The 22018-nt window shown below is 40.4% G+C and overlaps 1 protein-coding gene across 1 annotated transcript; it reads right to left on the bottom strand.

Moving 5' to 3' along the window:
* Positions 1–1203: 1203 nt before the first annotated feature.
* Positions 1204–18299, bottom strand: CPB2 (carboxypeptidase B2). Its single transcript, XM_057426940.1, has 11 exons — positions 18101–18299; positions 14091–14166; positions 11295–11419; positions 11102–11210; positions 10474–10575; positions 9814–9918; positions 7208–7324; positions 6147–6237; positions 2404–2606; positions 1529–1613; positions 1204–1412 (listed from the first exon to the last, which is right to left on the bottom strand). Exons 1-11 carry the CDS (start codon positions 18175–18177, stop codon positions 1228–1230), a joined length of 1275 nt encoding a protein of 424 aa, XP_057282923.1. The 5' UTR covers positions 18178–18299; the 3' UTR covers positions 1204–1227.
* Between the last annotated feature and the right edge of the window lie 3719 nt (positions 18300–22018).

Here is a 22018-nt window from a genome sequence, read left to right as displayed (position 1 = left end):
GCGGCCTTCCCGGCGGCCCTCGCGCCGCCCGCCGCGCAGCGCTGCCGCTGGTGATGACGTCAGGGAAGGGAGGGCAGCAGAGAGGGGACCGGGCGGAAGCGATAGTGCCGCCATGTTGGAGGAGGGCGGGGAAGGCGGGCCGATGAGTCTGCGGAAGGAGCTTGCGTGCCCTGCTCACCTGGCAGGGAGTCGCCAAGCCTCAGGGAGCTTCGGGCTGTCCGGCAGCCCAGGAGGACGACGTTCTCCGGCAGCGCTGGTTGTTCCTCGCGCCCTACTCGGGCTCGCCAGTCTGGTTTCTCGGCCTGTGCCGATCAGGACTGGGGGGCTGATAAACACTGTGGCTGAGGTGCAAACAGAACAATTTGGGATGGAAAAGACCTTTAAGACCATCTAGTTCCAACTCCCTGCTGTGGGCAAGGACAGCTTCCACTAGACCAGGTTGCTCCAAGACCCGTCCATCCTGGAGTTGAATACTGCTAGGGATAGGGCTCTCTGGTACAGCTACAGCTTCTCTGGTAAACCTGTGCCAGTGCCTCACCAACCTCACAGGGAAGAATTTCTTCCTGATATCTAGCCTAAATTTATCCTTTTTCTGTTTAAAACCGTGCCTCTTGTCCTGTCACTAGAGGCCCTGGTATAAAGTCTTGAAGCCTATGTTCTGTGCTAATCCTTGGCCACAGGATAAACATAGCAGCTGATTGTAGTAGAGGAGCCTTTGGGCAGCTCCCACTGGATTCGGCCGCTGGTGTGTCCTTACCTTTCTCTAAAGATGCAGGGTGAAGTTCTCATGTGCACACCCTTCATTTGACAGTGAAAATGATGGATAGGTTGTTGTTTTTTTTTTTTTGTGAGGAAATCCTGTAACAGCTTGTGTGACCAAAATGTGTGAATCTTTTCTGGGTCTGCCCAGAATGACATATGTCAATCAGAGGCCTGTTTGATGCTACATCACCTGGAGCTCCCATCATCTAGAGGGACATAAGATTATCTTATTTTCCCCTTACAGTGTTCAGTATATATATATGTAGTGCACTGAACTACTGTTATAGGTCTATAAGTATGGCAGAAAAAATGTCATGTATTCTAAAATGAAATACAGGGAGTGCAGTCATTCTTTTTCCTTTTGCCCATGTATAAATAATTTTAATAAAGCAGCAAGGTGTTTGGTTTTTTTATTATTATTGGTTGAACTGAGAACAGTCATGCTGGAATAAATTATATTCAACATCATAAATTTTGAAGAACATGTTGAGCTATCTCTTTGACAGCAGAAAGTGCTTCTAAGCAAGTTGGTTTAATTTCTTGAGGAGGAAGCAAAAATCCATAAGTTCCTGTGTCCCGAAGCTCAATGGTAAAAGAATATTTAATGCCAAGATCATAAGCCCAGTCATCTGACCCTCCAGGAGCTAAATCTGTATAAGAAGAGAAAACAGGTAAGTCACCTAGAACCAGAACTTTAGTTTTCTGCTCAAAAGCTGTCTTCTGATGCTAGCAAGGATGTGCTTTATTGCAGTAAAGTCATACTTACAAATTGTTTGTGCACCAGCACCAGGTCTGTAAATTTTCTTTGTTGTTCTCCTTATAGCTTTAGCTGCTTTCTTTGCCAGACTTTCCTGATATTAAACAAAACATTCTTAGCTTTAGTCCGTTGTGATAATAGTTAATATGTATGCAGTTAGGATTTACTTACACTGTGTTCTGTGTTAACTCACATTAGTTAAATGTTCTTATTAAAGGCTCTAGAAAACCCACAGAATGTGGTTAAAATTTTCAGCATATGCCCATGCCACAGTTTGCATTTCTGCTGTAGCTAGGTAAAAAATATATATGGGACCTTACCATCACTTCAGGCAGCAAACTATTGTCAGACCGTTTTTTCCCTCTTGTCTCAAATTTCTCCTTTTTCACCACAGTATTTTAAGTCACTATTGATTTATGTAGTATTGACATAGATTTTCATTGAGGGAATTCTACTATTAAACCTTAAAAGTAGCAAATGTCCACAATAGTACCTCATTGCTTAGGTGTATGGAGGGCATTTTTTCAGTTAAACACACAAGTACTTTTAGGATGTATGTAAACTGTGCAACATAATCAGAAATTAGCAAAATATCTTTTCAAGGTGCACAATAAAACAAGACTTTGCTCTTTAGCTTCAGTGTATCAGGGGTTGTTGTGTTATCAATCTGTAACAAGTATTTTTATTTTACCGTAGTCTTCAGAAGCAGCTTGATAAGTTACACACTGCTAGATCAGCCCAGACTTCTTTAAGTTCTTAGGAACAGCAAGAGAAATCTAATTTGCTAATTCCTGATCCTTAGAGCACCGTGTGTTCCTCATTAGAAGCCTAACAAAGCAAGGGAGAGATTTCTGAAATAAATTTCAGGAGCTGGGAAGACTTACCAGTTCATCATGGTCTTTGCTTTTTTCCATAGTGTAAGAGTATGGAAACAATACCAATTGGGAGTAAGAGTGCATGGTTATGTAGGCTTTAATGATGTCTTTGTGATCTCTGATAAACCGAGCCACTGCTTTCACTTCAGGCTCAGACTCAGGGTAGGGTCCACAGTATATCTCATGACATTCATAGGGAGATGCTCCTTCTCCTATAACAAAGAAGTGCACAGCGTTACTCCTTCTCCTCTTCTGCAGTTGTGATTAACAAAAGAGAAGAGTATGATGCTAATACAGAAGAAATGGACATGGCCATGCTGTGGAAAGAGCTCTCATGCTTCCAGAAATCAGTGTGAACCTGCTCGGATCTCTCACCTGCTATACACTTGGAAAAAAAAATGGAGAAGGTGAAGAAAAAAAGAATGACTCAAAGACCGGATAAAATGTCTTAGAGGAGGGGATGAATATGCTCGATTTAAATTTACCTAGAACAAAATCGTGAAATCCCTTCTCAAAATCTAGAAGTCCTACAGAAAAAAGACAGTTCTAAGTGATTACTGGGGGGAAAAAAACCTGCAACTTGGAAGTAGGAGAAACACAAATCAAAGGGAATGAGAAAAACTACGCACTGGAACAAGTTACCAGGAAGACGACTAGGATTCACCATTTTTGCTCTCTTCAGAATAAGACCAAATAACTTTCTGGAAGAAGCTAGGATCTTTAGGACATTAAAATGTTAAATGTCAGGTCTCCATGTTTTAATCAATTTTGTAAATTTTCCCCTTTGCTACTATCTCTAGTTTAAATGGACATTTTATCTTTAAATCTTATGCAGGAATAAAGCTCACTGAGTACTTTAACACCGGCAAGACTTTCTTCATCCTTGGGCATTGGTGTGTTTTAACAGATGCCCCTCTTTCAGAAATCAATAATGCCAGTTACATCTGCAAAGTTGCAGCCCTGAGAAAGAAACACAAGCTATTATCTTAAGATACAGGAGAGAAGGAAACATCTTTTGGTGCCAGTGATATCTAAGGAAGATCTATACCATGCCAAAGTAGCAGGGAGCATACCTGGATCCCAAAACCGCTTTAAAATTGTGATTGAAATGTATATATATCTCAATATGTAAAATTATTTAATTTAATATTTAACACATATACGTATATATGTTTTAATATACTAAACTAAAACATATACATATGCTAACCTAAAACATATACATATATATGTTTTAATTAAAAGTTCCAAGGCTCCATAAAGGTGTATTTCATGAAATGTAGTTGCAATAGACAGAAAGTTTAGGTGATATGGTGATGTGTGGTTGTTGATGTTATGAATAAACCTGTATTTTCGTTCATTGAACTGTTCCACAGATGCTGCAAGCTCCTTTATAATATCAATGGCTAAAAATAAATGCCCCTTGTATGAAGAAGCAGAAATAATACACTGAAGAGAGAAGGCTGTGTGGGAGAAGTGGCGACAGAGAGGCTCTGGGAGGTGCAGGCTGGGAGGTCAGAAACAAGGGTACTGGGGTAGAGAGGGCTGTGGCACATTTATATTCTGGGATATAAGTATAAACCTTAATGTTTCTGAATCAAGGGGGATTTCACAGTCCATGAAAATTCATGCACATGAAAATACAAACAGTTCCTGGCATTTGAGCAAAGTCATGCAAAACAGGCAAAATGAGAATGTTAAATTTTACACTGTTTTGTTTTGCAAAGAAGGGAGAACTCTCCAAGGAAAAAGGCAATGAAGAATCTGTTGGCTGGCAATCTTAGATAAATGTTCTGTCTGCTTTCCTAAATTCTTGTGCAGATTGAAAGCAGCCAGCTAAAGGAACAATATGGAAAATGTGGAGAACAATTTAAATCCAGGTTCCAGTCAAAATTGGTTCCACAGAGCAAATTCCAAGTTAGTGCATTGCTTTTTGTGGAATAATTTTGCTTCATACTGGTATAAAAGAAAAACATACAGTATCAGTGCATTTAGTGTATTTTTCTCTTCAAAAAAACCATGAGGGATTTGTTCATAAACTTCATAAAGTTGTTATCTAAGCAGCTGAAGAGGGAAAACAGCTTTAAATGCATACAGCTGAAACCCAGGATTTTGCGGTGGCACAAGCAAATCTGAAGCCGGTGGAAGTCTGAACATTGGGCACCCCTGACAAGAACTCTTCTCTGCTTAGAAAAGTTAACTTGCAGGTCTCCATGAATCTGTGGCCTTTTCCTATGAACACAATTCTGTTATTGTATTCAATTGACACAGCTACTAATAATTGCAGCAGTATTATAAAGTGATAAAACTCCAGCTTGGTTCTGAGAATCCTGTTGAACAGCAATAATGGAGATTTTTACAGTTAATATGTTCTGGGTTAAATCTGCTCAACTGTTGCTACCAGTCACTAATGTATCTGAATCAGTATAAACAATATTTTTATGCTAACTAAGAAAAACAGGGGTTGTTTTTTCAGCATTTTACTGACTATAGTTACAGGTATATATACATAAATATAACTAAAAGAAGCAGAAACTTAGGAACAACCTTACAATCACCTGTTTAAGTTATTACAAGCATCTGACTTAGTCCTTAGATTCACCTTTACATTTTTTTTTTCTCCAATGACCCTACAAATTGCTGAGGCTTTTCTATGTTTCCAAACACGTCTAAAAGGGAGGAGTGTAGCATGGCTGAAAACAGTATGAATGCTTCCCTGATTACTTAAGTAAGATGTTCTGGTTTTGCCCTATAAGAAGGTGTATGTTTTGTCCAAAGATTTACTTAAAGAGGAAGCACTTTCTAATCTACCTGTTTTCTTCTGCTCTTTGTGAAATAGAAACATCTCTCCACTTCAGAAGTTGTTCACCAGAAGTGCTTGACAAGTTGAGCGCGCTACATTGTATAACCTTGAAACTAGTATCTGTATCACATAGGTTTTTGCTGTTACTCCTTCAGACTTCTCCAAATTCTGTTTTTATGACACATTTATACTGAATATCACTTTCAGATCTATGTTTGTGGTCTCCATCTTCATAATTTTGTGCCTGAAAAAATGTGTGGTTTTCCCCATATAATAGCCATGGGTGGTTAATAAACATCTTTATTCCCAGTTTAATAATTGACTAAAATGACCAAAAGTCATACAGGACATTACTGTCAGTATTCTGTGTAGCCAGATCTGACCCATAGGTTAACATTTTAAGGCAGCTATTCTGCATTAAAAACCTGTCAAGCACTAAACTGCCTGTAGGTAAATAAACGTGATACAGCCTTGAAAACAACAAACACTGGGAGCCAAAAAATCTTGGTCAGCTAGGCATTACTGAAGGATGATTGGGGTGATCAATTAACACAGCACAATGGAGCATCTATTCAACTGGATGGTGTAACAGCTCTTGATTGACATGGCAAGGGATATTGAGATGGTTCTCTTCCATCTTTTGTCCCTCCCTTTAATAGCCTACACCACATGTGTTATGGTGTGATGCAAGGGGCAGGATCCAGGGTCCTGGTCCCCCTCTCTCTTGTCATGGTGCTGGGAAGAGGTTAATCCCCTCTGAGGAGGAAAAATCCTGAGTCCCAACAAAAAGTGTCTGAAGTTGAAGTATTCACTTGTTCATAACAGATAATCAGCTGCATTTGTCTTTATATTAACTCTGTGAAATAGGAATTTTTTTTTTTTCCAAAATAATGAATTTTAAAGGCTGAAAGTGAGGCAGGGGTACAATAGGAAGGAAGTTATATCATACCACACCAGTGCGCATCAAAATTCCTGTTCATGTCAGTACCAATGCACTTGCTGTTACCATGCGATGAGCGGCTCTTTCTCCACAGCCGATTCTATGGAAACGAACACACAAGCCATGCTCAGGGAAAAAAGCTGAGAGAAACAATGCACCATCTCATTGATTAATTAAATGTGACTTCCCACTTGTGCCTCTACAGGTCATGCGTCAAGGAAGATGCAAAAGACCAAGGCAGATTATAAAACCACAATCTGCTTGCCAGCAAGGCTGGATGATAAAAGACAATACGGGGTAGGATAAGAAGTGGTCACATCTGGTCTGATTGCAATGGATTTGGACTGGGGAAGGAGAGGAGGAGACATACAGTTTGGCCAGAAACATGAGTTTAGAACTCCCAAGTCCAACCTTTTTGTAGGCATTGCTGACAGCATGTGGAAAGTTGGAAATTTGGTGTGCAGCTGTTGAGGTATATATATGTAGTTATGCAAATGTGAGACAGGCTGGGTTAAGACTGGATGAGTAAAAGAGTGGAGGAAGATTGTTGTGGTTTCTTTTTAATGTGAGTGAATGGTCTAAAAACCAAAGAACCATCTCAACAGCTTGGAATTTGCAACCAATACATAAAATCTTGGACAAAAGATACATGTTGTACCTTCATGTATATGAAGCAAAAAGTACACCGAAAATGGGGCTACGTTGTAGGAGGAAGGTGTGAGCTATTGACTGTTCTTTGTGTGATGCAGCATGCTGTCCAGCTTGTGCTGGATTGTGCCAGTAGCTGTAACCTTGCTGCTGAAGTATTAAAATCCCAAGGTGAGATTCTGTCATTTACAAATGCATTTCTGGCATTCTGGAAGACACCAAGGCACTGTGGGTCAGATGCCAATTTGTTGCAGAATTTGTTCTTTTTGACATACGGCAAAGATGCAGAAATTGCAAGCATAGATTAAGAGTTCGGGGCATGCAGTTCCAGGGTGGAAATGATGCCCTAAGCATGCTCACTGATGGTTCACATAAATAACACATCAGTGCGTTGCATAGGCTGTCAGAAAAGCTCTACATACAGAAGGATGGCTCCACGTGTACTCGTAGCCATCTACATTGATCACAGGCATGATGTAGAAGTCAAAGTGCTCCAGAAGTGCTGTCATGGTCTGATCTCTCTCACGCACATGGATTGCCTATAAAGCACAGGAGAAGCTTCTTAAAAGCATTTGTAACAGTGGTTTTCTTACCTTCCTAGAAAGGCACCTGATGGCCTATGTAAAATAACCATGCAATTATCAGACCAGTCTATCTCCTGGTAGAGATGCATCACATCGCAGAAACTGCTAAACAGCAAAGTAGCTCTTTGGTTAGAAATGCCAGGGAGAGGGTAAGAATTGAACTGACACAGTCAATCAGATATGCTGCCGTCCAATGTTAATTGGTGATCATGAGGTAGAGTTGAAGCCTGTTAAGAGGAAGGTTTGAGCTTCTGCTAGTCATATAAAATACAGGAACCCTCCCTCCCACTGAAAATACCACGAAAGTAGTGGTATATAAAATAAATCAGGACATAAAATAAAGCAGGCCCCAAAATAACAAGTAACGTTTCAAATGGCTGCTGTATATAACATTATTTTTTCTTTCTTATCTAACTGGTTGTTGGTCTGTGACACAGGGATAAATTTTAACCTAGATAAGTGGGTTTATTACTATTAAAATAGATTGTTATTAATCATATAATATTTTTATTGTTATTATTTATGCCTTACTTAAACCACTTTATTATTTTTAAAACCTTCCTCATTTTACTGAGGAAATGGGCTTTCTCTGACTAAATGGGAAGTGTCAATCTTTCTACAAAATTAAATGATAAAGAGTGAACCCATTATAAGAATGCCTAGGATTTACTAGAGAGAGCTAGTGATTTTAATGTGTGTGTGCAGATGCGGATTAATGTCAGATTTTGAAATGTTATTTTTATGAAGTGATATAAAAATAAAGTTTGAATTTAAAACACATAAATGAGATCAAAAGGATTGTGAACCTAAATGTTCCGCTTGTTTTCTGAAAAATGCTGCAGGGACATGTCACTGGCAAAGTGACAGCACAGCTGGTAATTATTTGGAGCAGCATGAAAAGGGCAAATGCATTTCTCTCCAAGGGACCCTTAGAGGCTGGCATTATAGGTGGGTCACAAGGTACATTCTGCTGTATCTGCTCCTAACTCTTGCAATATCCTTTCAAATATTATAGTCACTGAGATTTTATTGTTGTGACTGAGGACAGATATAAACACATGATGATGATGATGATGATGATGATTATTATTATCCTTATTATTTAGTTCCATCATGAACTGTAATTCATGTTTGAAGAACTCATCTATGTTGTTTCTCTGGCTACAGTACTGATGATTGTGAAGTCTGAATCTCATCTAGCATATTTTTACAATGAACTTTGCTTTGTGGAAAACAGTGAATGATACCTCAAGATATTAACTGAGCAAGCTGGGCAACCTTGTCTGGGCCAGAAAGGCATTAGGAGCCTTTTTCTGGTACATACTAGGAATTGGGCCAGCAGCTTAACAGAGTTGAGCAGAGATGCCTCAAATTCCAAAAGACAAAGGCAACATATGTTAAGGTACAGGTGAAAACCATGGATGTTGAATCTTTTCGTGTACTTTTGTTCACTATTCTGAGCAGTGTAGGTATCAAAAATACCAAAGATCAGATGTGACCATCGGTCTGCAACTGCACATCAGGGCTGGTTTTGGGCTAAGCCCATACTACAGTCTCATCCCATCAGTGATTTACTAGTTCCCATGAGCTGGTACTATGCATGTGGCTGGCAGATGTGGATCGTGTTCTGGAGGTCTGAAATGAGGTTGTCTCTAGGAGGGATGGTACCTTTAGAAGAAGGTGGCTTGTGTGGCCTCGTTCTCTGAATGAGACAGACTGGAAAAAAGCAGGAGCACAAATAAATAATGCAGAGGCAGGACGCAGAGGAGCAGTAGGAGCAGGCACGGCAGCAGGTGACACATCACAGCAAGTGATAAATAGAGATTGCTGGCATTCATGCTGGTGTGGAGCTATGCCATGCCTGGAGCAAGAGGTACGTATTTCTTTAGGAAGGCATGTAGGGAAAAGTCAGGGGTTGTAGGACAGCTTGAGCTCACTCTGGGTCTCCTCTGATCTACTCCAGGCAGGGCCAGCTGCCAGTAATATGGGCATGAGCCACCATGTGCTGCATGATTCAGAGCTAAGATCATTCCTTGGATCCATGTGGTGATATGGGCACAGCCCTAGTAGATTACCAGGTACTTGCTTTTCCTGACATGCCCTCTCCATCCATGACTGTTCATAATTGTAAACATCTATGTTGAATCTGCTGCACATTTGAAGAAACTTTGAAGTTTCTTTCATATACTTGAGAATACATCTGAGCTCTTTTGCGTTTGATCCATATGACATTCTGTCTGTCGCACACATCCCCCCCCTCCACCTACTCACACATGCATATGTGCACACACGCTCACTGCTATGTATGCAGCTTAGACACAAAACTCGTATGTTGGTGTTGTAGATTAAGACTTCATGAAGCTTAGAGTGCAATCTGGTAAATAATCGAGATTTTTTGCTTTGCTTTGAAAATGATAATCAATCAGATGTGTTTAGCTACTCACATGGCCTATGAACCACAGGCAAAAAGCAGGAGAAATCCATTCCCTAGCATGGATACCACAGTCAATCCATATGACACTTTTGGATTTGTCCTGCCTTTTAGAAAGCTGACAAAAGAGAACTTGTATTAAAATGGCACCGTTGCAAAGTGAACCACCTGAAAGCAGAAGTAAAAAGCGTAACCAAGATGGAAGAAGAAACATCTGTCTTGTGAGGAGAGCTTAGTCTGATACTGGGCCAGGATACTGCTGTCAGTTATATTCACATGCAGTCAGGGAGCCATGTTCAGACTGCTTGCAGCAAGCTCCTAACATAGCATCAAGACTACAGCAAGACCTGAGGCCAAGTGAGTAGGTCACCAACTAAGCAGGGCAACAAACTAGGTTGGATTCATAGTTAGCAGAGGAGGGTATTCACCACACCAGTATTTCATGCATTTGGAAGATGGCCTAGATGTGACAACTTTCTTGTGACCCAACAAGGAGCCTAATGTGGTCAAGTGCCTTTGCAAATGCAATACACATTATTGCAAGAATTTAAGAAAATTCTAACCCCCACAAAAATATGCATATAAGTATAGATTTAAGAAAGTGTTCTGGCCAAACCTCGTCACTTGCTGACATTAATACTTGGACAGGTTTTGCAGTAAGTCACAGCTGTACCTTCAGAACATAAAGCGGTCTTTTTTCATATGATGATCCAATATATATTTTCTGGAGGAGGTCGGAATGGACTTTCACTACTTCTTCCATCCAATAATATATCTGCAAGGTTGAAGTTAGCAAATTGATCTTATCCCAATTGTTTGCCTTCATCCCTGAACGTGGTCTAGACTTAGATTAATTCTTCCTCCCAAAATCCTGCCTCTTTAGCTGATGAGAAAGAAAAACTAGCAATTCAGCCTACTTACCACTTTTCTCTCTGTAATTTCTCATAAAACCCCCACTAAGATACAGTCACAACAGTGTCCAAATGTAGCCCTGAAATTCCTCTTTACTTCTACTTAGTTAAATTGCTGTTCATTTGATGTGTAAAATATTTGTATGTTGTTTTGTGGCTTCATTTTCCTTCCGTATTAACTGTATGTGAATGGCAGTTTGAGGCAAAAATGAGATTTTGTCTGGGGCTTCTTTCTTTATGAAGGCATTACAGTAAATACAACTCTCAGTGGCTGAGCAATACAATGGTAATAATTTACCTGACGATGATTTCTTTCCTTATCTCCATTCTCAAACATGAGACAAATTTCAGCCTTTGAATCTACAGAGGGTTACGACAAAAATGTCTTACTTCTTTCATCGAATGGTAGTTTTCATAATATGATGAAGATATGCGTGGGTTGACTGTGTCATTGATTATTTGTTTTTCAATAAGTCCTTGAACATCTCCCAGTGAGACTCTGAAAAAGAGCACAATGTCCTGTGAAATAAATGGCAAACAACTTTACAGAAACATTCACGACAACAAATAAAAAAATACATACTTGTGTTGGATGGTCAGTTGCCTTAACTGAGCTTTTATGCTATTTATGCTGGATGCCCTGACATAGAAATGGACTTCTCTGTCCTTCTTGATATTTTCAACCACAACAGGTTGCCAGAGAATGACCTGCAAAGTTTCCAAAAGCATTTAATTTTTTTTTTTTTTAACTTAGGAAAGAAAGAATATTCTTACTGACATTTAAGAAGTATTTCAAAAATAATCAAAGCATACGTTTTCAGTTTAAGACACCACTTGTAACAAGCAGTTTAATGTTCCCTGTGTTGTGTTTCTGCATTCTGCTGCGGCTGGAAATAAAACGTGTGTGTTTAAGACATGTTTATAGTAACTTCTGCACATAAATTCATAAATCAGGAACAAAGACAGGAACATAACCTTTTCCGAGATAGTATTTCTGGTATAATAGATATGCTTAGCTGGTTATTATGTTACATGTTTTAAAGTCTGCTGAGAGTTATTTTCCCTGAGGGTATTTGGAGAATTAATGAAGATCAGGCTAGTCTTTGTGGTTATTGTATTTGCTGATGACTTTGATCAGGGGGGAAATAAGTGCCAGAAGGGGTTTGAATATAAGTCAAGTTGAAGCAGCAATACAGAGATTAGAAATGGGAGCAAAATAAGAAAATGAGATTCTTCTTGGTAAAATTAAATCTTTTACAATAATAAAATCAGAAGCCAAAATATTCAATAAAAGACTGAAACTTTAAAACCAGTAATACCAAAAGATCTAGGAGTGACAGTAAGAAGAAATTTAGTTATGAATTCACAATGTGAAAAAGATCAACATAATCCTTGGATGCATTTTTGAAAACATACAACACGGAGTTGCCAGACAAAAGGGTTTATTTTTTTTCCTTTCTGATGTGGTTGCATTATTATATTCAACTTAGGCACCATGTTTCCAGGCATGTAGCAGTTGTCAGTTGTTTACCTCACTCATACCTCAGAGAGAATGTGTCTGCAAAATCTTACAGAAAACTCATCCATGCTTTTAATCAACACTTTGGAACAGTAAGTGGGAAAACATTTGGATATATTACTGCAGTGTGCTATACAAATGGTTGAGCTAGTCTCAGTGTATCACCTCACATATTATTGGCAGGGTAGTAGCAGCATCACATGGCTCAGCATTGTTTGGAAACATCTAAGATGCAAGCTGGATGCTTAGCTGCCCAGCACTGATTTTCCAGTTTCCCTAGCTAGACTGCTGTCTCCACCAGCATGCACTAGTTCAGATTGAGTTTCTCTTAGGTGAAGGCATTATTTGAATGGAGAGTGATGAAAACCAAGGAACTCTGGATTGACACAGCTGAGGTGGCAGAGGAGCAGTGAATGGGGGTAAATGGGAAACTCTCATAATGCGTATGATTATTGGTTTCTTTACCTATTATCGCAATGGTCAATACTACCCCATGGCAGCAAGAAAAGACTCTCTTGTAGGTGTTACTGCATCTGGGTCTTCTGATGGAGGCTACGTGCAATGTGTGTGCTGCAAGAACAAAGTATTTCCTTTGCTTTAGGTTTTTGCTTCCAACTGCAGGAGTAGCACCTATAATTAGCCTGATAATTCTTCTTGTAAGATGCTAATTTTCATATGCTTCTTCTTTGCTAGATTGCTAGATTGGAACCATTCAAATTTGTTAGGAGGCACTATTTATGGCTTCCCTTTCCTTCTTTCATTCCCTTTCTCTTCTTATAACTCGCTCAATCTGTAGCCATGGGAAAAAAATGGTCAGTTTATAACCCTTGAAAAATGTTCGGCTTGCGTATTCACACAAGTGACTTGGTAGAAATCAGCACATGCTCTCTCTGCACTGAATGTACTGCAGTTGTTCTTAATGACTTCTTGGGGCTCCTGCATACAGGAGTGAAGTGAAGAATGATGGTGATGAGGAAGAAATGGAGGAGGGAAGATTTACTTTGGTACAAGAAAGGAGACAGATGTGTGAATTGACTTGTGGAAGTGGAAAAGAGGAAGGAAGGTTATCAAGGTTTGTGAGAACTAAAGGGAAGGATCAAAAGATGCTAATAGGGACAGCAGAAGACTGGTAGAATTTTGGGGTGGACATAAAACAAATAGTAGCCAAGAAAGACAGAGAAAGACTGGGCATAAGCACCACTGAAAGCTTTCATCCATCTGTAACACATCCTCAATCATACTGTAAATTATGTTGGTTGATGGAACATTTACAACTTTGTTGCAGAGTGTTGGCTTCAAACTGGGAGGGTGCAGCTGGGCAAATGCTTTTGAAGAGGAAGAGATGGCTCATTTTAATTAAATACTCTAGTCTTTAATGAAAGGTTAAAATGCTTTTTGAGTTTTGGTTGTTTACTTTTAAAAAAGCTATTGCTTAAGAGATTTTTATCTTTTAAATGCTGCTTTAAGAAAACTACCATAAAAATCCAGTACTGATCTTCAAAGCTGTGCAAGTCATATAGGTCAAGACTGCATTGGTCTAAAATGCTGAGGCTCCCTAGCAAGCGTGTTTCTATTTACTGTGTGTTGGTGCTTTGCCAGTTTTTCAGTGTCTTACTCCACAAAATCAATTGCAGAAATCTGAGCTCTATTATAATGCATTACTTCAACTTTATGAAGAAAATATCTCCTCATGTAAGTCAGAAGATAGTGGAGCAATGAAAATCAGGCATTTGTTGAGTTGCTGTATTGGAACAAGTGAATAAAAGTGGGCTAAATCTTCCTCTGGTAAGAAAGGCAGTATTAGTTCACCTGGAGGAAGAAACTGGCCTAGATACAAGAAAGGCAGAGGGATCTGTTTACCTCAGTGGTGTTCAATAAATCCTGAAGTGCTTCAACCTGTTTGTCTGTTTGTGGAAGAGCCCACAAAACTTCATCTCTGAAAAAGAAGGGTATTTAAGTAAAGCACAGGTACTCAGAACTCTAGGTCATGTGAAAGTAGAGAAGCAGGCTTGGCCTTTCTCATCTTCCCTGGCTTGGCTGCCGTGGACTCAAAGATTCAACAATGCAGATGCTGAGCTCCATTCCAGCCTTTGCTTTTGCCAGCCAGTAAAATCCATGAAGGAAGTGGTGCAGGGCTTTGGTAGCCAATATTTATTGATGGACTATGAGAACCATCCCGGGAGCTGGTACCAGCGCAACAGCAACAAGCTCCAGCTGCACCTGAGTGCAGCAGCACCGGTGGAAAACTAGCCTAGACCAGGAAGAGAGCTCTCCTGTTGTCCCCCGAGTTCTGTGGTCTCAGCCACTGTTCAGCAGTGGAAAAAGCCCTCCCAGGTGGGCAAAAGCAAAACATGATGTTTTATAGATGAGCAGAGACTACCACCATCATCATTTCTACTAAAGTCCAGCTGTCCCAGTCTCCTAATTTCTGTCCCTCTGCCAGGTATTGTTTCAGTTGGTCTATACCACTGTCCTCCCCCTCTTTGCCTGGTAACTTATATTCCCCTTCTACTTGAAACCCATGGTCTGGATATGCAGTACATGAAATGGTGCAATCCAGCTGCTCCATGCCTCGCCCCACTATTGGTGACAGAAGTGAAATTCACTTTCTGGAAAGAAAATCCACTATTTTTGCATTGTAAATCCAGTCCTGATTTCCAGTTCCCTGCAAGCTCTGTAGCTCAAAATTGCACTGGATAGATAATTAAAATAATTTGTCTGTGTAGAAGGAGCAGACTCAGGGGAATGTCAAACACTTATTTCCATTGTCTGGAAATCAGGCCCTCAGCCTTCTAATCGTGTGGAGTTGGCAGTAGTGTATAAACCTGACACTGTGGAAGCCCCTGCCAGCTGTGTCTGCAAAGACTATTCTGAAAAGAAAACAGGCAGAGCTATCAGAACTAGTGTTTTCAAGCTGCATAACACGATTGTCACAACTCAGTGTTGTGACTGATTTCAAGCAGAGACATGACAGCATCTGGCAGCCTGGTAATTTATCTTTTCTACTTTTAGCCACGTTCAAAGCAATCACTGTTGTTTCTCATGTAAAACCAGCAATATGCCAGCCCTATTTTTGCCTCCACCGTCATTTAACAGAGCATCAAAAAGTAATCAGGGATAGTCAGAGTTGGCATTTTGCCTCATTTTGCCTATTTCTTTAGGCAAGTGTAGTTCACAGTGTGTTTTTGTGGCTACTTTAAAAGTGAATTTGTCTTCTTGTATCTGAGGGAGTCTTTTCAGAGGGGAGGCCAGAAAAGTGCTGCTACATCTGGCTTTGTCCTGTGATTCACACAGCCTGAGAGTGCTATGATGAGGAAGCTGGTATGTACTTGCACCCCAACATTTGCTGCACAAATATTTCAACTGAGTGTGATAAGTACTGGGCAGGTCATAGCCAGCAGCAATTCCTCTACAGCTCTCATTGGTAGGACCTGAATACACTGAAGAAGCTGATCTGAGTTCTGCCCTTGCTCTTGTAGCCATGTTTAACATGGAGAGTAGTAACAGCTGAAATTGTAGTCGTTCAGCTTCTCAGTTCCTTTGCTTTGAGGAAAAGCTCTAATTGTTGCCTTTATACAAATCTCAGAAACAACCTCCCATCCCCAGCTTCCTTTTCCTGCCTACTGCCCTGGTTGGACATGTTCATCTTGAATACGCTTCCACTTTTTGTCCTCATGCCCTGCTTCCCTAGTTACTCTTTAAGTTTGTCCTTAAGAGGTTCCTTCATATTCCACTCCTCTAACTTTCTGCCAGGGTCCCACTGGGCTCTGTCATTGTTCCCCATCTATTTTGCCTCTACTTTTTCTTTGGGTGACAAAAGTAAGTCCAGCTGCCATCCCCCGCAATGCTCAGGCCTTAACTTGTAGCTATGACAGAGTGAGTGGGGTGCATTACAGCTCATTTTAGATGGTTTTGGTATCTGAGCTTGTCACTCCTAATAAAGAAACAGACATTTTCAGGGTCTGGTTAACCTGAGTGAATTTAGATGTGTGTGCTAAACTGGAATAAGTTATAACCTAAATACACATATTTTTCTCCACTAGCTGTACAGGAGGTGAAGGGGACTTGTTCCCATGCAGCACTCTACAGAAATCCCATATAGTCAGCTGAATCCCACCCATGGGCCCTGGCCACCCTCTCACAGATAGTCGCAAATCAGTGCTGGCTCTCTGGCATGTCAGTCTCTTCATCTCTCCTCTCCACTTCATTTCTCAGTCACTGTGAATGCCAGTGGCATCACATGCCGCAAAACCTAGGCACCAGCAGGGATGTGTCTCTCTGTCCTCATAGCCTGGCTTCATTTGAATCTTGCGTGTTGTGACTATCATCTCCAGAAAAGAGACCTCCGTACCTGTCTTCAGCTGAATGTCTTACCTGCCCCTGGCAGGTAGTGTCACTAGAGGAGTGCTGCCAGCATCATCACCCGTTCTCCTGGACCGTGTAAGCTGTTCATCTGACTCGAGCAGAGATGTCTGCCTGTGGGCTCTTTTCTCCCACCTTGCTGTCTCTCAGTCAGCTGCCACACTTGCCCTTTCCCTACAAGTGAACTGTGTGTCTTTCCACTGTTCCCAACTCTTTCACAAGTCTCACAATGCAGTAATCACACTATAACCTTGCAAAAGCAAGCTTTAATACATGACCATTAAATCCTTCCACACTAGCACCCAAATAAAAGTAAAAAGTCAGTTATATCACCTTTAAAATCTCATTGTTTTAGCCATTTTTATAAATAGGGCTGGGAAGGTCAGACTCAGACTTTTCAGTGGGAAATGTTGCATTCTTCTGTAAGGGTCAGATATTCATCATTTAATTAAAATATGAAATAGATGAACCTTCAAGTAGCACAGAGCAGTATTGCCCAACTGAATTAACTTAAAAACATGTTTAATTGTCCCCCTATTAACCTAAAACCATGTTTAACTGCTCCCCCGCTGTAACCTTCCTCACACCTCTGTAGCAATCTAGAACAAAACAGGATTGTAACACAAATGGGGATGAAATATCCTCTTCTGAGACATTAACTCGGTGGTGTTCATCTCTCACAGGTCTGCCACTGGCATGTGGTGTGGAGTTACAGAGGGGCTGTGAGACATAATTCACTATTATTTGTGTGGGTGTTTCAGTCCTGTGAGCGGGTTTTGTTTAATCGTGATTCCTGTAGGTTGTTCATCTTGCTTAATAGCACCACAAGGGGCTTATCCTCTTAGTTCTACCTATTAAAACATTTCAGTTCTTTAAATCATCTGTACATGTAGAAAATCAAAGCACTTTGCCCGTCTTCATCTCTGACATATGTCCTTGTGTTTTAAGAAAGAGTTTGGTTCCTGGGCATTTCTGAAATTTATCAATAGGTAACAATAAAGCTGCTTCTAGAACATTGTACGAATACCGAATGGTTATTCAAAAATGATTTAGGACTGGAAAAACAATCATCAAAGCTGCTTTAGAAAGAAAACAGATTGTTAGCACTTTCTGAAATGGTTTATCTTTCTACCTCAAGAAGTAATTCACTTAAGATCTTGTTTTAAGGCAAATGAAGCAAATTATTTTATCCCATTAAGTTTCAGAATGCCCTTTACTGGCATTCAAAAGAACTGAATGAACAAAATTGATTGGCACTTAGACCAAAAAGAATAGTTTTAATATGATTAAAAACATGGGATTTATGGATGCAAAGAAGACTTAGAATAATTTCATTTCCTCCATCATCTATATGTTAAATTGAACCACATATCCAATTACAAGACCAATAAATAAATGTCAGCCTTTGCCAAATGTTTTCTTATGAGACTTGGAGTTATTCTGCCTCAGTACATTCCCTGTCCCACTCACCACACTCTTAAAGCCCAGTAGTACCAGTAGATATTTACCTTGAAAGAGTGAAGACATGCTTCTCCTGAATCCAGATAAGTAGGGTAAAAAAGAGCAGGCAAAACTTCATCTTCATGGCATACACAATGAAACTAAATGCAATTGGAAAGCCGAGGGTTCAGGACCCACATTATTGATTTAAAAAACATTATTTAAAGAGTGGTTAAAATTTACTACTGTCTCTCATCTCAAGCCCAAGCTCCCAAGCTCCTGGTGGCTAAGTCAATATGACAGAGCTCCCTGGGGAGGTCCTGCTCATATTGATGTTGTCCACTTCCAAAAGGATAAAGTACATTTTGGGCATTTTCATATTGACAAGTCACTTTGTCATCTCAGCCTCTAAGTCATTTCACTGTGGCTACAAACCACAGACATAAGAAAGAATACACAGCACAAAGGTTTTGTGATCCTGTAATGTTTACAGAGGGTACATCTGTCCTAAGAAGCCAGACAGCTGAGTTTTAGATGGCTGAAGTCAGCAGAGGTGAATGATGCTACCCAGTGAGTACCCTGGGGTTATAATGTCTGTGAATATACACCAACACTGGAACTCCCCAAACTGGACACCAAAGGGAAAATAAAAAAAACACTGACACCTTACCTAGATTTTATAGTTCCTATTTTATCTTTTGTAGGTGTTGTTCAAACAAATTGGAAGTTCTGGTAAGGTACAGAGGCCATTCACAGCAGGGGAAGTGCTGTGCCACAGGGGTTGATTTTTAAACCAGGGGTTCAGATGCTCTTCCCTCATGTAGGCAAAAGGAAGCTGCCAACAGAGGATAAAATACAGGAGATGAAGCTTGGCCATCCCGGCACCCTTTTGTCTGGAAATGTCTGATGCACAGACACAAATTCAGAGAAAAATTGAACCTACTGAGATAGGTGTAACAGAGGAAATTGAAAAGCTGATGGAGTGGGGTTGCTGGTAACAAAGGAAATAAAAGATCATATTTCTTTATGTCTTAAAGCATTAATTAAGTAGGAAAAGGGAACACTTTCTACTAACTACCTGAGAAGAAAGTTTGGGAAAATGTGAGACTTTTTTTTATGTTGATTGCTTTTACTGTGGGTTCTTCAGCTTTTCGCAAAGAGGTGGCTCACACCCTGTTTGAAAGCTGCTGTTTTCCTGCTTGGTTTTGGGTTTCTGGTATGTATTGAAAGTGTTTCACATCCCCCCAAAAAAGCAAAACTGGGTGCTTGAGGAAACTAAAGACACTAAATGAAATTCTGAGGAAGGACAAACTAGAGTCTTGTGGTGGTTAAGGCACTGCACAGGTTAAAACAAAATAAACAGAAAAGTAAATGTAGGATGGAAGACCAAAAAAAAGAGAAACTTAAGCATTAACTTCTCTACTTCCACCCAGCTGTTAGGGGTCATCATTTGTCCTTATGTTGACCATACCCCTACCCACTTGTCTTGTCCTCTTAAAAACACCATCTCCTCCAACTTCATCCTTTCCCAGTGCAGACCACTATACCTGAGTGAGCCATCTCATGCTGCTTCATTGGCACTGCAGAGAAGTGGCCTCTTTCCAGGACTAATCCATCTGTGATCTCTATAGACATCTCAGAGTGTAATGAAACACCTGCTCCTATTCATGGCCATTGGAGCTGGGGTGACTGGCTTAGAGGTAGAAGGCTGTTTGTTCCAGTGAACACCATGAGTTCCAGATATCTCCCTCCCTCAGCTTGGACATTCAGGTCTTTGCTATGGTCAAGCAATAAGAGCTATTCTGGGCTACAAAAGTCATAAATTAAGATATATTTGCTCTACCCACAACAGTAGATTGTTTATTAACCTTCAAGAATTTCTGTGAACCTGAGAAATATTTCCCAGATAAGCTGGGAATAATAATGCAGTCTTAAAGACCACTGTGAAGGGCAACTATAAAAGCAAATGAGTTAATCAAAGTATGTAATTTTCATCATTTCAACCATTATTTGGTTTTACTCAATTTCAAGGCTTTTTATAATTTTATTGAAAATTAACTTGCATTTCTATGCTTGCTTTTTTTTTTTTGACCTGGAGAAAATCAAATTGAATTTAGAAACTCTTGCAAGGCGAGATTTCAACTGTTCAAGAGCTCCCTTCCCTGAATAAATGTATTTTTCTCTAATTAGGAAATTCATCAAAACTGATCCTTTTTTGCTTCTGATGAATCAGCATTCCCTGAGGAAGAGCTGCTTGGTTGAAAGTTCAAAGGTTTTGCTGCACCTGGATTAATTATTCCTTCTACCACGGGTGGACCACGGGCTATGATGAGCTGGTGCCTGTAAGTGTTACCATAGCAGATGTGATCAGAAGCCTTGCAGTAATGAGGGACAGTTGGTTTCTGTTAACTTTTAGAGTAGCACTGGGACACGCACAGGCTTTTATTTAATAAGGGACAATCGGCTCCTAGTTTTCAGAGCAGGTAATTAACAAAGTAGTCTGTTGATTTCTTCGTTGAAAACTACACTTGTGAGATTTAGGACTGGCAGTATATAAACTTCCTGGTGCCATTAGTATATCGCTTTTTTAAGTATAATGACACCTCAAAGGCAATTCTGAAGAGATATCCATTCTTTAGGCCAAATTTGCTTTCTCTCCACTCCCTCTCCACGTTCATGTATAGTAACACTAATGTCCTCTGGATGCTGCGTAGATGTTGTACCTCATCCAGACCAGGCTTTGGCACAGATTTGTGTGGAGGTTTAAGATATCTGTGACGAAAAAGGTGGCAGCAGAACAGGCCAGGTACCCGTGTCCCAGCTAGTCAGGGTATCCATCACTGCTCAAGCACCTACTGCACCAGCATACAGCTTCATGCTTGGCTGTGATGGTTATAGGAGTTCTGAATGCAGAGCATGCTGCCAGACCTCTGTAAACATTACAGGATCACAAAACCTTTGTGCTGTGTATTCTTTCTTATGTCTGTGGTTCGTAGCCACAGTGAAATGACTTAGAGGCTGAGATGACAAAGTGACTTGTCAATATGAAAACGCCCAAAATGTACTTTATCCTTTTGGAAGTGGACAACATCAATATGAGCAGGACCAGGCTGTGCCTGGCCATTGTGCTGTGCTCCTGCAGCTGCTGTTGCTGGTGAAGGAGAGCCAGACCCAAGAAAATGGTCAGATAGAACAAGTCAAAAAAGTAACTACTGGTATTGCTGCAGGGAGATGGTCTTGAGCATTTGCAGCAGTGCCACTGAGTAATCTCCAGTGACTCCCATCAGTGGCATCCTTGGCTTTCAGCAGCTAAGTGTCAAGAAATTTCCTCTAAGATCAACAAGGACACAAGTGTGGCTGTCTCTTTGATCCCAGGCTTTCACAGTGTCAAGCAGCAAGACTTTAAATAACAAGCCTCTTCCTGCATCGAGATTCTCGGATCTGAGTCAGCGAACCTGTTAACAAGCACACAGAAGGGGCAGTAGAACGAGAGGTCAGCTGTTACCAGCAGCCTCATCCCTCAGATCCTTTTTGCTGTTTGGGATTAGCATATTTTGCTACTGTTTTGACCCTTAAGAATCCTTGTTTCCAGTTAATCAACAACGAGGCCCTCTAGGGTTGGATAATCACAATGGATCCAAGTAACTGAAGCAGAACACAAAAGCCAAGTGAGTCTGTGCTGTCCTTCTTGGTTCTTTAAATTCAGATTCAAATACAAAATTAATCTCCTGAAAAATATTTATGGCACTTGCCCTTTTTTGTGCATTAAAACTACTGATGAGGCCAAAAGTAACTGGTTAGCATCCTTCCTAGATGAGGCAAAGAATGACTGGAATCTGACTAAACTCTGATCTCTGTTGCTTGCTGTCAGATGCAGCTGAGTGCCATTGCTCATGAACCACACAAGGATGCAATTAGTTTAACAGCTCTTTATTATGAATACAGCAGAACAGAATTAGAACTCAATTTACAAGTCTCTCTTTCAA

Source organism: Pezoporus wallicus, unplaced genomic scaffold (assembly GCF_028554395.1).
Source record: "Pezoporus wallicus isolate ANWC-B61680 ecotype Strahan unplaced genomic scaffold, APGP_CSIRO_Pwel_v1 contig_7113, whole genome shotgun sequence".
NCBI classification, from domain to species: domain Eukaryota; kingdom Metazoa; phylum Chordata; class Aves; order Psittaciformes; family Psittacidae; genus Pezoporus; species Pezoporus wallicus.
Note: the sequence above shows the minus strand (reverse complement) of the source record. Positions and strands in the feature narration are given on the sequence as shown.

Coding starts and splice junctions, on each gene's coding strand:
- CPB2 (XM_057426940.1), bottom strand. CDS start 18,177: ATGAAGATGAAGTTTTGCCTGCTCTTTTTTACCCTACTTATCTGGATT. Junction 10,576..11,101: donor ACTACCATTCGATGAAAGAA/GTAAGACATTTT, acceptor TCAACCTTGCAG/ATATATTATTGGATGGAAGA. Junction 6,238..7,207: donor ACACGTGGAGCCATCCTTCT/GTATGTAGAGCT, acceptor TCGTTTCCATAG/AATCGGCTGTGGAGAAAGAG.